General features: G+C 35.8%; 1 protein-coding gene across 2 annotated transcripts in view; it reads right to left on the reverse strand.

The window, feature by feature from the left end:
* Positions 1-14,142, reverse strand: part of Arhgap19 (Rho GTPase activating protein 19) — a 49,529-nt gene that overhangs the window by 13,919 nt on the left and 21,468 nt on the right. For both annotated transcript variants that reach the window (XR_003301380.2, XM_026394748.2), the window contains exons 5-8: positions 12,893-13,119; positions 11,230-11,316; positions 5,913-5,978; positions 3,712-3,903 (exon numbers count right to left, since the gene is read on the reverse strand). Coding sequence is in view for 1 of the 2 variants with exons in the window: in XM_026394748.2 (XP_026250533.2) it covers positions 3,712-3,903; positions 5,913-5,978; positions 11,230-11,316; positions 12,893-13,119 (572 nt within the window). In the remaining variant the exon portion in view is untranslated. The remainder of the gene's footprint in view (positions 1-3,711; positions 3,904-5,912; positions 5,979-11,229; positions 11,317-12,892; positions 13,120-14,142) is intronic.

Consider the following 14,142-nt stretch of genomic DNA (forward strand, 5'->3'; position numbering starts at 1 on the left):
TTTAGTTACCTCTAGTTATCTAGTAAGGATTCTTCCTGAAAATACTGGAACCCATGAAAACCCATCATTTCTGATAAATGTTGGCAAAGGTACAATAAAATGGTTATCATTATTGTACATCCAGTGAAAAGCATTAATTAATAAAATGTTCTGGGAAGCTCTTTAGCAAGGAGTATTCAGATCCTTTTAAAAATGCATATTATGGGGTCTGGGGCTATAGCTCAGTGGTAGAACACTTGCCTTGCAAGTGTGAGGCACTGGGTTCAATCCTCAGCACCACATAAAAATAAATAAATAAAGATACTGTGTCCATCTATAACTAAAAAATATATATATATTTCTTAAAACATGCATATTATGGGCTGGGGTTGTGGCTCAGCAGTAGAGCGCTTGCCTATCATGTGCAAGGCCCTGGGTTCGATCCTCAGCACCACATAAAAATAAATAAATAAATAAATAAAGGTATTGTGTCCAACTACAACTAAAAAAATAAATATTTTTAAAAAATGCATATTATGAAGTATGTACCACTTACAAGGTGTTCTTATCAGAAAAGAACTGGATTGGAATAAGCCCCCAGAAATAAATCTAACTACCACTTTATAGTAAATATAGAGGACTGTTGGATATATTATATAATACCATGGGGATGCAATCAGTAAAATCCAGACTCTGGGGAATAAACAATTTGGTTTCTTCCACAAATGAAATTCAAATAAAGATAAATGGAGAATGTGTATGCATGTGTAAACATGTATTAATGCAAAGGGGTACCCTAGATTAGATCAGAACAGAAACATGGCATTACAACAGAAAAAGGGCATTAATAAAAAGACTGATAAAATCTGAATAAAGACTACAGTGTTAACAAAAATGTGGTACATTAGATGTTAGTTTCCTGGTTTGATAATATGGAACTGGGTGAAAAGTATGTGGACACTCTATTAACTTTGTAACTTTTCTCTAAATCTAAAATTATTTCAGATTTAAAAGTTTATTCAAACAAATACTGACATTTTTTTTTTCAGGAGGAAAAAAGAGGGAAGGGACATATATCAGTCAAAACTAATAATGCTTTGGTCATACTTTTTCAAGGAAATGATACACAATTAAATACTTATGAAAAAAAATTTTATAAACTAAAAAACAATCTAATTTCCCCAATGTGTCCAATAGTAGGCAAACTGTCCATAAATTAGGTTACATAGGATGTATTATGCAAACACTTCAAATGTTCATAACCTTTCAATGGACATAGAAAATGTCTGTGATATAAAGTTAAAGGAAAAGGGTAGAATATAAAACTAAATATATATTAATTAACAAAGAAATGTAAAATATATATTCAGGAAGAAAAACTCTAGAAATACTCCAAAATGGTTATCTCTGGATATGATAGGTTCCTTTTATTTTCTCCTTTATATTCTTATAAGAGGTTTTTATGTTTCTACAGTGAGCATATTATTTTTAATAATCATAGAGAAAAAATATATAGTAAAATTATTTTTTTTCAAAAAGGTATGGGAGTATCTAAAATGAATGGAAGGAGTTTGCAAGCATTTATGAAAATATGCTTATGCTCAGTTTGGTGAAAAAAAAGAGAGATTAAAAAAAAAGTTTATCACATGATCATAACTATATAAAAATATACCATAGGAAAAAGTCTAAAAGAAGTGTTCAAAATATAAACACTGGTGGAATGAGTGATTTTTTTTTTTACCCTTCTCTATAACTTCCTATTTTTCTAAGAACAGCAAAAAAAATGTCTTTTCCTATGTATTGTCTTTAACTGTCAGTACTCTTGAGAAAATCCATTACACCTGTCCTATATGAAACTACTACTGTTTTAATTTCTATGGAAAATTTAGTCACTAGATGGCATTGAATCTGCAACAATACTCATCCAATACCCTGAAAAATCCAGTCATAGACAATTTACTAAATCTCAAAGTAATCTCAAAAAGAGTGACCAAAAACTTAAATATCTTTATCAAGCTGGGCACAGTGGTGCATGCCTGTAAACCCAGCAGCTCAGGAGGCTGAGGCAGGAGGATGGCGAGTTCAAAGTAAGTCTCAGCAACTTAGCGAGGCATTTAGCAATTCAGCAAGACCCTTTCTCTAAATAAATATATAAAAAAAGGAGGGAGATGTGGCTTAGTAGTTAAGCACCCCTAGGTTCAAGCCTCAGTGCCAAAAAACAAAAAGATCTTTATCAATTGTTAATCATAGCTCCATTCAACATTTTCTAAATACTTGTTTATACCTGGCTCTATACTTGAGATCAGGAATAAAATAAATATATAAAAACTGACTCTTCCTCCAAGGTCCTAGAAGTAAAGAGGCTGACTCCTGTAGCTTGGATTTGAAATGTCCCCCAAAGGTCCATGTGTTAAAGTCTTGGTCCCCAGCCAGTGTGCTACTGGGAGGTGGTAAAACCTTTAAGAGGTAGGGCCTAGTAGGAGTCTTAGATCACTGGGGGTGTGACCTCCAAGGGAATTGTGGAGCCATGACCTCTTCTCTTTATTTAGCTTCCCCTCCATGGGCAAACAGTTTTGCCACATGTGCCCTGCCATGATGTCCTGCCTCACCACTGACCCAAAAGCAACAGGGCCACTAGTTACAGGCTGAAACCTCCAAAACTGTCAGTTGATATGTCAGTTTGCTGTAATGTAGCAAACTCCTAACAAACTGACCCCAACTGTTCAGTTAAAATTCAGTTTGCTGTAATGTAGCAAACTCCTAACAAACTGACCCCAACTGTTCAGTTAAAATTCAAGAGAAAAGGGGGAGAGAAATAAGGGAGAGAATTGAACAACAGCAGAGGAGGTAGAGAGGGAAGATGGGAGGGGAGGGGAGGGGGGATAGTAGGGGATAGGAAAGGTAGCAGAATACAACAGTCACTAATATGCCATTATGTAAAAATGTGAGTGTGTAACCGATGTGATTCTGCAATTTGTATTTGGGGTAAAAATGGGAGTTCATAACCCAATTGAGTCAAATGTATGAAAGATGATATATCATGAGCTTTGTAATGTTTTGAACAACCAATAAAATAAAATAAAATAAAATAAAAAATTCAAGAGAGACTGAGACAAACACATTTCCTCAGAAAGAAAGTAGCCAAGTAGTCAGGATTTACTCAAACTATGCTTTGAGTGCTGAAAGTAGCAAATGGAAGACCTAATTTTGCTCCCATAGCTCCAAAATAAACAAAGATAACACTAGATTCCTACCTTCTAGAATCAGCCTAGGACCTTGGTTTATAGTGTTTTTCTAACTACAAACAATTCTATTGTTGAGAGTTACCATTTATACTGTGTCATTCTATGTACATTATCTCTAATCTTTACAGCCATGAAACATGGTCAATACTATTACCATTTTGCAAACAAACAAACAAAAAAAACTGAGATTCAGAAAGTCAAATTATTTGCCAGAAAAATTTGTTAAGAGTTTAAACTTTGGAATATTATATTATATTTTAATTTCTGGCTCTAAGAAAACTTGGCACATGACCAAAAGTAGAGATACTCTGAATCCTCCTATTTAACTGCAGAAATCCAAGGGCCTTTATTTCTTTCTCTAGTAGGGCCAAAGCTTGTCTCAAAAAGAGTCAAAACTTAAATGAGATTCTTTAACAATATTGCCTAGTGATTCCACAAATGTGATCATGTTCCTAAAACCTCTCACTATTCCCCTGTCCTTGGGCACCTGTCTAATAAGCTGTTTCTTCTTTGCGGACTCTGGCATACTGTGAACGTGCTGGAAGAGCTCTCTCAGTGCCTCTTCTGTTCGCTGCTGGGTCTCCTCCTGGTGAGAGCTGCAATCTACCCGGTTCCGTTTCTGAGATTTTGCCAGCTGAAAGGACTTAGCATGGCATGAAGCTGTCAGATCAAGGTCATCCTAAAGGAAATTCAGAAGGTAAGTGAATTAATATATCCTTCCAGCTTTGTTGTTGGATTCCCACAAAAACCTAGAACATAATAAAGGGAGAGTGGGAATATCATCTATTTTTATACTCAGGAACAAGAAAAATCTTAACATAATTATCAGATAAGGGACCTATCAATAAAGGTTATATTAATCATCCTCCTATAACCTGTCAGAGAACCTAATATATTTAGAATATCACCACCAAGAATTATCATTTTTTTTTCCTTTTCTTTTTCTTTTTTCTGTTTTGGTATTGAACCCAGAGGCACATTACCATTGATTCATATCTCAAGCTCTTTCTATTTTTTATTTTGAGATATTCTCTCACTAAATTGCTTAGGGCCTTGCTTAGTTGCTGAGGCTAGCCACAATCTTTCGATCCTCCTGCCTGAGCCTCCAGAGCCACTTGGATTACAGATGTACACCACCAAGCCCATCAAAAGTTCAATTTTCAAAGCATATTTTCATTTCAAGTCATCCTTACTGCTATCATATAAGGCAAGCAGGCAGAGTACCATCATTCTCATTAGAAAAAATAGATTAAGCTATAAGTGTGAAGTTATCCAGATACTAAAGTGACAGTCCCACCCTGGAGCATAAGGGCATTGTTTCGCGGCTGGTGCTCTTTCCCAAACGTGACAATTTAATGTGACAACTGTGTGGCATCAGTAAAGGAATGAAAACAACAACTCTTTAAGAAAAACTACACACCAATTACACTACTTGAAATCAAATACTGTTTTCCCGGTCATGCCAATATTTCTCGATGAGTAGGACAATCAGGGGCAGAAAATAATAGCATATGATGACATCTTTAAGTTTTTAACCAAGAAAGACCAATTAAAATTCATAAAAAAGTGCTTGTGGCCAGAGTGGCACATATCTATAATCCCAGCAACTCAGGAGACTGAGGCAGGAGGATCACAAGTTCAAGACCAGCCTCAATAACTTAGCAAGACTCTCTCTCGGGGGCTGGGGATGTGGCTCAAGCGGTAGCGCGCTCGCCTGGCATGCGTGCGGCCCGGGTTCGATCCTCAGCACCACATACAAACAAAGATGTTGTGTCTGCCGAAAACTAAAAAATAAATATTAAAAATTCTCTCTCTCTCTCCCCTTCTCTTTCTCACTTGCTCTTTAAAAAAAAAAAAAAAAAAGACTCAAAATAAAAAATAAAAAGAGCTGGGGATATAGCTCAGTAGCAGAGCACCCCTGGGTTCAATTCTCAGTACCATATACATATACACTCAAAAAAAGTGATTATGAAGTTTTTTTTTTAACTTTCCACTGTTGGAGCTAAATAATCATATGTGATCTTCTGTCAATAAGCACCACACATTTCCCTAAATTCATGTGCTATCAAGTCTTTTAGCCATTTGATAGAATAGAGTTTTATCATGCCATTGATCCTGAATAAGAACAAATTACAGGGCTGGGGTTGTGACTCAGTGGTGGAGTGCTCGCCTACCATGCATGAGGCACTGGGTTCAATCCTCAGTACAACATAAAAATAAAATAAAGATATTGTGTCCACTTAAAACTAAAAAAAAATTTAAAAAATAAAAGAACAAATTACATAAAACTGTGCTATTGCTACTAAAAAGTATTTAATACATTTGTTATTTACAGATTGTTTATGTGATGTGCTATAAAAATGCATATTGGTTTTATGAAAAAACTTTAAACATACAGTCTACATCATCACCCTTGTTTAGAGGATACCTTCTCATCCACCAGTGGAGGACATCTGACAGCAGGCAAGAACACTGCCCATAGGGACGTTTCTATTTCAATTTGTAACTTTCCACTCAATCATTCTCCTTGTGATTAAATGACTAAGTAACTTTAAGCTATGACATTAAAATATTTTTATTTTGCACAGCTTTACTTTAATTTTATGCTTAAAAAAAAAAAAAAAAAAAAAAAAAAAAAAAAAAAAAACTCCACTAATCTTAACTCTAAAGAGCAGTTTCCTATCTTACCTTTGATGCATGGGTTCTGGAGCCCAAATAGTGTAATCTTGCACATTCCCGAATGTAAGCAGGAGCCTGGGAAGAAGACAAAAGAATACCAGGACCAAGAGTTTAGTAGGACCTAAAATTCTTTCAAGTCCACAAAAAGACAATGGTTCTCAAAATTATCTGTTAGATGACTTTGGAAAGGCCAAAGATTGCACAAAATGCCTTATTCCGCAGCTTCCTTTCTCTTGCAACTGAAGAGACTCCTCAGTAAAATTGATGGGGAAACTATGAAAGACACTGATGTAGTTGTTGCTGTTTTAAAAATCAAATATGGCAAGAATACACTCAAGTGAGCCAGAAACAAACATATAAACATTTATAAAAATGCTTATATTTGATCAAAAAAAAAAAAATCTCCCAAATCCTGACAAATTGCAAGTGGTCTCCGGATCACATTTTAGAATCATGTATAGAAAATACCATTCAGGATTACTACAGAATAGAATTCTGTAACAAATACCCTGTTTACAGTCCAGGAAGAAGTGTTTAATTACAACCACTATTTTATTAAATGTAAACTAATATAATCACTATAGAGAAGGATACTACAATATCTAATAAAATTACATTTGCATTTACCCATTGTCCCAGAATCTCACTTCTGAGAATCTATCCTGAAGATGTAACTCCAGAAACATAAAGATTAATCAAATGGGAAATGGGATCATGGCTCAGGGGTAGAGCATTCGCCCAGCATGTGCAAGGCTGTGAGTTCGATCCTAAGCACCACATAAAAATAAATAAATAAATATTATAAAAGTATTGTGTCCAAATACAACTAAAAAGTAAAACATTAAAATAAAAGATTAACTGAATGATTGGACACATGTGGGGTCTGGCAGCACACCCCTGGACTCCCATAGATTGTAGTGGCTGAGTCAGGAGGATCAAAAGTTCCAGGCCAGCCTCAGCAACTTAGGAGAGACCCTGTCTCAAAATAAAAAAAAATAAAAAGGGTAGGAATGCATTCACTGGTAGACTGCTTGCCTAGCATATGTGAGGACCTGAGTTTAATCCCCAAAACTGAAACAACAACAACAGAAAGATTAGATACAACCTAAATGTTCATTAATAGTTGGTGAACTTTCATAAATCCGTATAATGTGCTACTATGCAGTCATTAAATAAGAAAAGAGAGAAGATAGAAAAAGAGAGAGAAGAATGAAAAGAAAAGGAAGAGAAAAAAGGGAGGGAGACAAGCTGAATGGCTTTATGAAGCATATGGAGGAATTTCCAGGATCTACTGAGTGAGAAAAGTAAGGCACAGAACAGTATATGTGTAAGAAAGAAGGGGAAATAAGAATATAAACATGTATGTACATTTACTTTGTTTTTACAAAAAGAAACAGTAAGGCTGGGTGCAATGGTGCACACCTGTAATCCCAGGGAGGCTGAGGCAGGGAAATCACCAGTTCAAAGCCAGCCTTAGCAACATAAAGGCCCTCAGTAACTCAGTGAGACCCTGTCTCTAAATAAAATACAAATAGGGCTGGGGGATGTGTCTCAGCGGTCGAGTGTCCCTGAGTTCAATCGCTGGTACCACAAAAAAAAAAAAAAAACAGAAATAGTAGGAAAATAAACCAGAAAATAATGAAGATGGTTAGAGAAAGGACTGCAATTTCTCATTTTTTTATTTTTTTATTTTTTGGTTTTTTTTTTTTTTGGTAGTTGTGACTTTTGAATCATGTAAATATACTACAGGTTCAAAAAGTGAAATTAAATCTATAAGGAGGGGCTGGGGTTGTGGCTCAGCAGTAGAGCACTTGCCTCATATATGTGAAGCACTGGGTTATAGGAACCAGCTTATAAAGGCCATCAATGCCCAAATTTAGGACAAAATTATCAAAATGAATAAATGAAACTGACTAACATCATGAATACATAAAAATCCATAAGTCTCTAATGACAGTTATTTAAAAAGGAGAAAACATCTTCTCCAAAAAATAAAGTCATATATTATGGGTTAAATAATAGGATTAGAAAATCAATCTTTTGTAATACCTAATGTAATCACAGATCCTAGGCAGGATTATCAACAAATGCTAAAACCAATATATATTAGAGATTTACCTTATAAGTTATTCACTATTTGGAAAGGAGAAAATGTCCCTTTATAATGAAGAGATCTGGCCAATAACAAAATTATCACAATAAGACAATCTAACATCATGTGTCTCCTAATGTACTGCAATATGATATATATAAACACCACCTACAACTTGAATCTAATCAAGATTCTAGATCTAACTTATAGTTTACAGGAAACACTTGAAAACAGAGGAAGAAGTTAAGTGACTTTGAGAAAATAAGACAAAGTTAGAATGTAAGAAAATGTATAAGACAGTTGATTTGAACATTTCAAATCAATGACATGAAGAAAAAGCATAATGACTGTTACAGATTAAAAGTGACATAAAAATCAAAATATATAAACCTTGATTAGTTTACATTGGGAAAAAAAAGAAAACAGCTGTGAAAGCGAGGCACAGAGCTAAGTTAGGAGGATCACGTAAGCACAGGAGTTAGAAGTCAGCCTGTGCAACACAGTGAGACCTCATCTCAAAAAAAAAAAAAAAAAAAAACAGTTAAGGACAAGTGCAATGGCACATACCTATAATCCCACTGGCTCAGGAGGCTAAGGCAGGAGGACCACAAGTTCAAAGCCAGCCTCAGCAACTAAATGAAGCTCTAAGCAACTCAATGAGACCCTGTCTCTAATATTTAAAAAAAAAAAAAAAAATGCTGGAGATGTGGCTCAGTAGTTAAGTGTCCATGAGTTCAATCCTTGGTACCAAAAACAAAAGACAAAAATAGTTAAGGGCTAAGGTTGTAGCTCAGTGTTAGAGCACTTACCTAGCACATACTGAGGCACTGGGTTTGATCCTCAGCACCACATAAAAATAAATTAATTAAAGAGCTGGGGCTGTGGCTCAGTGGTAGAGCGCTTGCCTAGCATGTGTGAGGCACTGGGTTCAATTCTCAGCACCACATATAAACAAATAAATAAATAAAGGTCCATCAATAAAAATAAATAAATTAAATAAAAATACCATGTCCAGCTACAACTAAAAATATTTTTTAAAAAAAAGTTAAAAGAAGAGATTGGGGTTGTGACTCAGCAGTAGAGTGCTCACCTAGCACGGGCAAGGCCCTGGACTCAATCCTCAGCACCACATAAAAATAAATTAATTAATTAACAATATTGTATCCAACTACAACTAAAAAATATTTTTTAAAAAAGTTTAAAAAACCCTTAAGACGATCAATTTTATGTTTTGTACAGAGGTTGAGCATCTTAATCTGAAAAGTCAAAATCCAAAATGCTACAAAAATCTGAAACTTTTTGAGTAATGACATGATAATACAAGGAAAATTCTATACTTGGCCTTGTGTTACGTTTCAATCAAAACACGGATGCTTTAAAGACATTGCATAAAATTACCTCCAGATTATGTGTATAAGGTATATATGAAATGTAAATGAATTTCATATTTAAATTTTGGTCCCATCTCCAACATACCTCATTCTGTATTTGCAAATATTCCAAAATCCAAAACCCTTCTAGTCCCAAGCATTTCACATAAAGGATACTCAACATATATTTTACCACAATTTTTAAAAATTAGCATTAAACACAAAAAGAAGCTGAGTGTGGTGGCACACAGCTATAATCCAAGCTCCTCAGGAGGCTGAGGCAGAAGAAGCCCAAGTTAGAGGCTTAACTTGTCCCTGCCTTAAAACAAAGTATAAAAAGGGTTGGGGGTATAGCTCATCCCCAGCTCTGTAAAAGAAGAGAAGAAAATGAAGAAAGAACAAGAACAATAAGAAGCAAATTCTGACACATCCTGTAACATAATAAACTTTGAAAGCACTATGCTACTTGAAATAAAACAATCACAGACAAATATTGTATGATTCCACTTACATAAAGTACTTTAAAAAGTCAAATTCAGAGATAAAGTAGAATGGTGGTTGACAGGGCTAAGGGGAGGGAGAATGAGGAGTTATTGTTTAATGAGTACTGAGTTCCAATTTTGCAAGATAAAGAGTGCTGAGTCTCTAATGATATTCATTTAAAAAGGAGGAAACATATTCTCCAAAATGATGATTGCACAACAATGTGAATATATGTAATGCCAAAGAACTGTACACTTAACAACAGTTAAAATGAGCTGGATGTGGTGGCCTAGGCCTAAAGTCTTAGCTACTCAGGAGTACCACTTCAACACAGAAGACCAGCCTGAGCAACACAGTGAGACCCCACCTCAAAAATAAATAAATAAATGATGGTGCATTCCTGTAATCCCAGAAATTTGAGAAGCTAAGGCAGAAGGATCACAAGTTTGAGACCAGCCTCAGCAACTTAGCAAGGCCCTAAGCAACTTAGTGAGACCCTGTCTCAAAAAATAAAAAGGACTGGGAATGTGTAGCTCAGTGGTAAATGCCCCTGGGTTAAATCCCCAGTACCAAAAAATAATAATAAAAAGAAGAATGTTAAGATGATAAGTATTTTACCATAAGAAAAAAGGAATCAGAACCGGATGATCTTAGAAATTCTTGGCTTCTCCAGATGGCAAAAGATACAAAAAATTAAGAGATTCACTATTGAGTAGGTATATTCTAAAGACCAAGCATGTGACTATACAATCTTTTGCTGAAACCTTAGAAACATGAAAAGGTCAGGGTATTCAGTCACACAAAGGGCTCTTTCAAGAGAGGAAGAGTGTGCCTCCCAGACCCTCTCAATGAACCAGAGGGCCTTTAGGAAGCTTAAAGGGATTGTCCCTCGGCCTTAGCAGCAGGAGACCAAGGTAGAGGATTTATCTTCAAAAGATTTGTATATGTGGCTTTTGTCTAACAGAATGAACCCCATTGCAATCCACAGAAGACCCACAAAGTTCTTGAGAAAATTATGTTGGCAGAAACACTGCCTGTTTGGACTGAAAGGGACAAAGAGTACAAAATGAAAGGGGGCTGTCAGACCCTCAAAATCCCACTGGCAGGAAGCAGGCAGGATAAAACTACACAGCTGCCAGCATGTGCTGCCTTTCAGGAAAAAAAGCAGGATGATTTCAAGGGTGGAGCCAATTACCCCAGGACTGGAACCTCTGGGCCTCCCATTCCTCCCACCTGGGAGGGTTTTCCATTGTCCACTCTGGCTTACAGTGCAAGTCAGGACTCTTCTCTTCCAGGAGCCCACTTTTTCTTTTTTATCTAAGATTCAACTTTGCTCCATCTTCCTTGTCCTATTACCAACCAAATGCTATCCCTTACCTACCTTAAAAAGTTTCTGGGAGTGTTTTATCATAAAAGCCATCCCATTGTTTAACTTCGTGATATTTTCCTGAAGGTCATTTGCAGTGACCTGTTCAGAGGAAAAGAGAACAAAGGGCGTTAACAGCTGGGAAGTACCATTTCCCAATAACATCCTTAACATGTACCTTTGTTATTTTATCTGTTTGCTCTTCTCAGGACCCCTTACATACTTATGTGTGTGATCATTTCTATCCCTAATAAAAGTAACTCTAAATACAATGTTTAATTCTATTAGTTCAGTAGCTTTCCACTGGATATAATCTAGAACAATCATATTTCCCTATAGTGACCAGGAAATTCATGAGAATCAATATTCATTTCCTAATTAGACATGAGAGCAAAGTTAAAGAAAATCCAGCCTAGGATTCAAAATGGGTAGGAAGAACATAACCCACAACAACCATCAAGGACACTGCCTCTTCAGAGAAACTGGAGTTTCTCTAAAAACAAAGGCGAACTCTCATTACTAACAGATACCAAAGATGACATCTTTTCCTTAAAAACATAGTCAAATTGTCATTGATTTCCATTCTGTCTCTGCTTCCTCTTTTTTTTTTAAGTACTAAAGCACCTCTTCTATACCAAATCCCTAATCCTCAACATGTACCTTTGTTATTTTATCTGTTTGCTCTTCTGTGATAACCACAGTTTACTCTCTCCTTTCCCACAGTCTTGGTTACCTGGTTCTAATATTCTTCACTATGAGGCTAACTCTTTTAATATGGACAAGAGTTGGTATGTCCTGTCTTCCCCAACCCACCCAGAAGTTCTTTCTGGCCCAGAACTTTCTCTTATTTTGTTACTAGCTACTTGTCAGGTAAAACAACCTCTTTCCCTTACTTTTATTTTTCTCGTTTCCTATAATCTCAAACATCTTTTATAACGTGTTATAACACATCTATTTCTGTTGTCTTCCCAGCAACATTGTAAGGTAAGTGGAGAAACTACTATCATGCTCTGTTTACAAAGAAGGGGCCTAAGTACAGAAAATGATACAGGTAACATTAGTTGTTTATAGCTTCCAAGTGAGGTATCCTGGTTCACAATCCCATCATACAAAAAAAACATATACTACAAATGGAGAGAAATATAATTATGTGCCTTCAGATGAAATATTTGTTTAAAAGACTTCAGATAATTTAGTTCTTATTTAAGTCACTGAGAATATTGTGGTCTCAGTAAGAAGCAGCACATTCAACTGTATCCAAGGAAACTATATCTGTGGGAAACAGAAGGACAAGGCAAGATGATTGCTCTATGTGTCATTTTATATAAAGCTTGGTGACATTATCCAGTAAGATCACACAGCTCTATTCTAAATTTACAGAAATTAATCTGGTTTCCCAAGGAAGTTTTCTGAGTATTCTAGTTTATTAACTATAATTTTCCAGAATTTTCACTAGCAAGTTCTCACACAGGTTTATCAGAAATTGATTTATAAGCTACAGGAACTGTCCCCCCACCCCCGCAAGTTTGATAACTCTTGGGTGAAATGATAAAGCTCCTAACCTCATAAAGCTGAAGACTGGACCTTGGACCTTTGACAGCCTCATCAAGGTATGGCCACAGGATGAAGCCCAGCCCAAGAACACAAAGCAATCTTTATTCTTCCCCTTAAAACTCACATTTTTTGGCCATAGGACATGGGGTGCAAACATAAGGGCAAGGTTATAGGCAGACATCTTATTCTTGTCTTGCTTCTTCGCTGTCTGGTACAGGAGATCAAGCAATAACTTCAGTAAATTACGATTGGGTGGGGGAAGAATGAGGAAGAGCAACTGAAGAGCCTCAATCTGCCGCTCTTTATCTGGTATATTGGTCTTGTTTCCTTTATCATCAAACTGCATCAAATCTTAAAAATAAAAGTAAATATTAAAAAGGAGGGAGAAAATAAAAGCAAGAAAAACCAATACTATTACTATTATCCTCCCTTCAATTCACAAAGGAGAAAAAAGAATCAAGCACAAACAAAATTTAAAAATTATAGTACCCTAGTATGTACAAAGCCTTGGGCTTGACTCCCGCCCTGGAGGGAGGGGGAGGATAGATTTTGCCAGGTAACTTCCAGTGCAACCATGGACATATTAATGTATTAATGGGCTAGGGATACATCTTATTAATAAAACACTAATGTGTGAGATAATGTATATTATCATTATTTCCATCAAAATAATGATAATATACAATATACATGCATTTGCATGTTCAGTATCATTAGCAATCAATAAATATAAATCAAAACCATAATGAGATACCACTCAACATCCACTAGGATGACTATAATCAAAAAGACTAACATTAACAAATGTTGGCAGAGAGAAAATTAAACCCTCCTACATTGCTGGTAAGAATGTAAAATGGTATAACCACTCTTGAAAACATCTGGGCAGTACCTTAAAAAGTTAGAGCTATCATATATCCCAGCAATTCCATTCCTAGGTACATACCAAGGAAAAATGAAAACATGTCCACACATGCCTTTACAATGCTACTCCTCCCCTTTTCCTCCTCAAATATTTTATGGTTAAAATAAAAATCAGAGTGAATAACAGGATGATCCAAGCAGCTCCTCATGGGGTCAAAACCATATGTCTTCTCTAATAGGCTACACAGGTTATCTTATTTTTGGTACTGGGGATAGAACCTAGGGGTGCTTTACACTAAGCTACATCCCTAGTCCTGTTAGGATATCAATAAGTAGCTCAAACTTGCAATCCTCCTGCCTTAGCCTCTGGGATTACAAGGATGTATCACTGAGCCTGGCTGCAACATAGGTTATCAATAAAAACAATCCCCTGCATAATCAGAATTTCAAAGAATACTAACAACCATTTAGGTATAACTTATATGGACCAGAAAATTATTTCAGTGTGTT

Source organism: Urocitellus parryii, chromosome 5 (genome assembly GCF_045843805.1).
Source record: "Urocitellus parryii isolate mUroPar1 chromosome 5, mUroPar1.hap1, whole genome shotgun sequence".
In the NCBI taxonomy this organism is placed as follows: domain Eukaryota; kingdom Metazoa; phylum Chordata; class Mammalia; order Rodentia; family Sciuridae; genus Urocitellus; species Urocitellus parryii.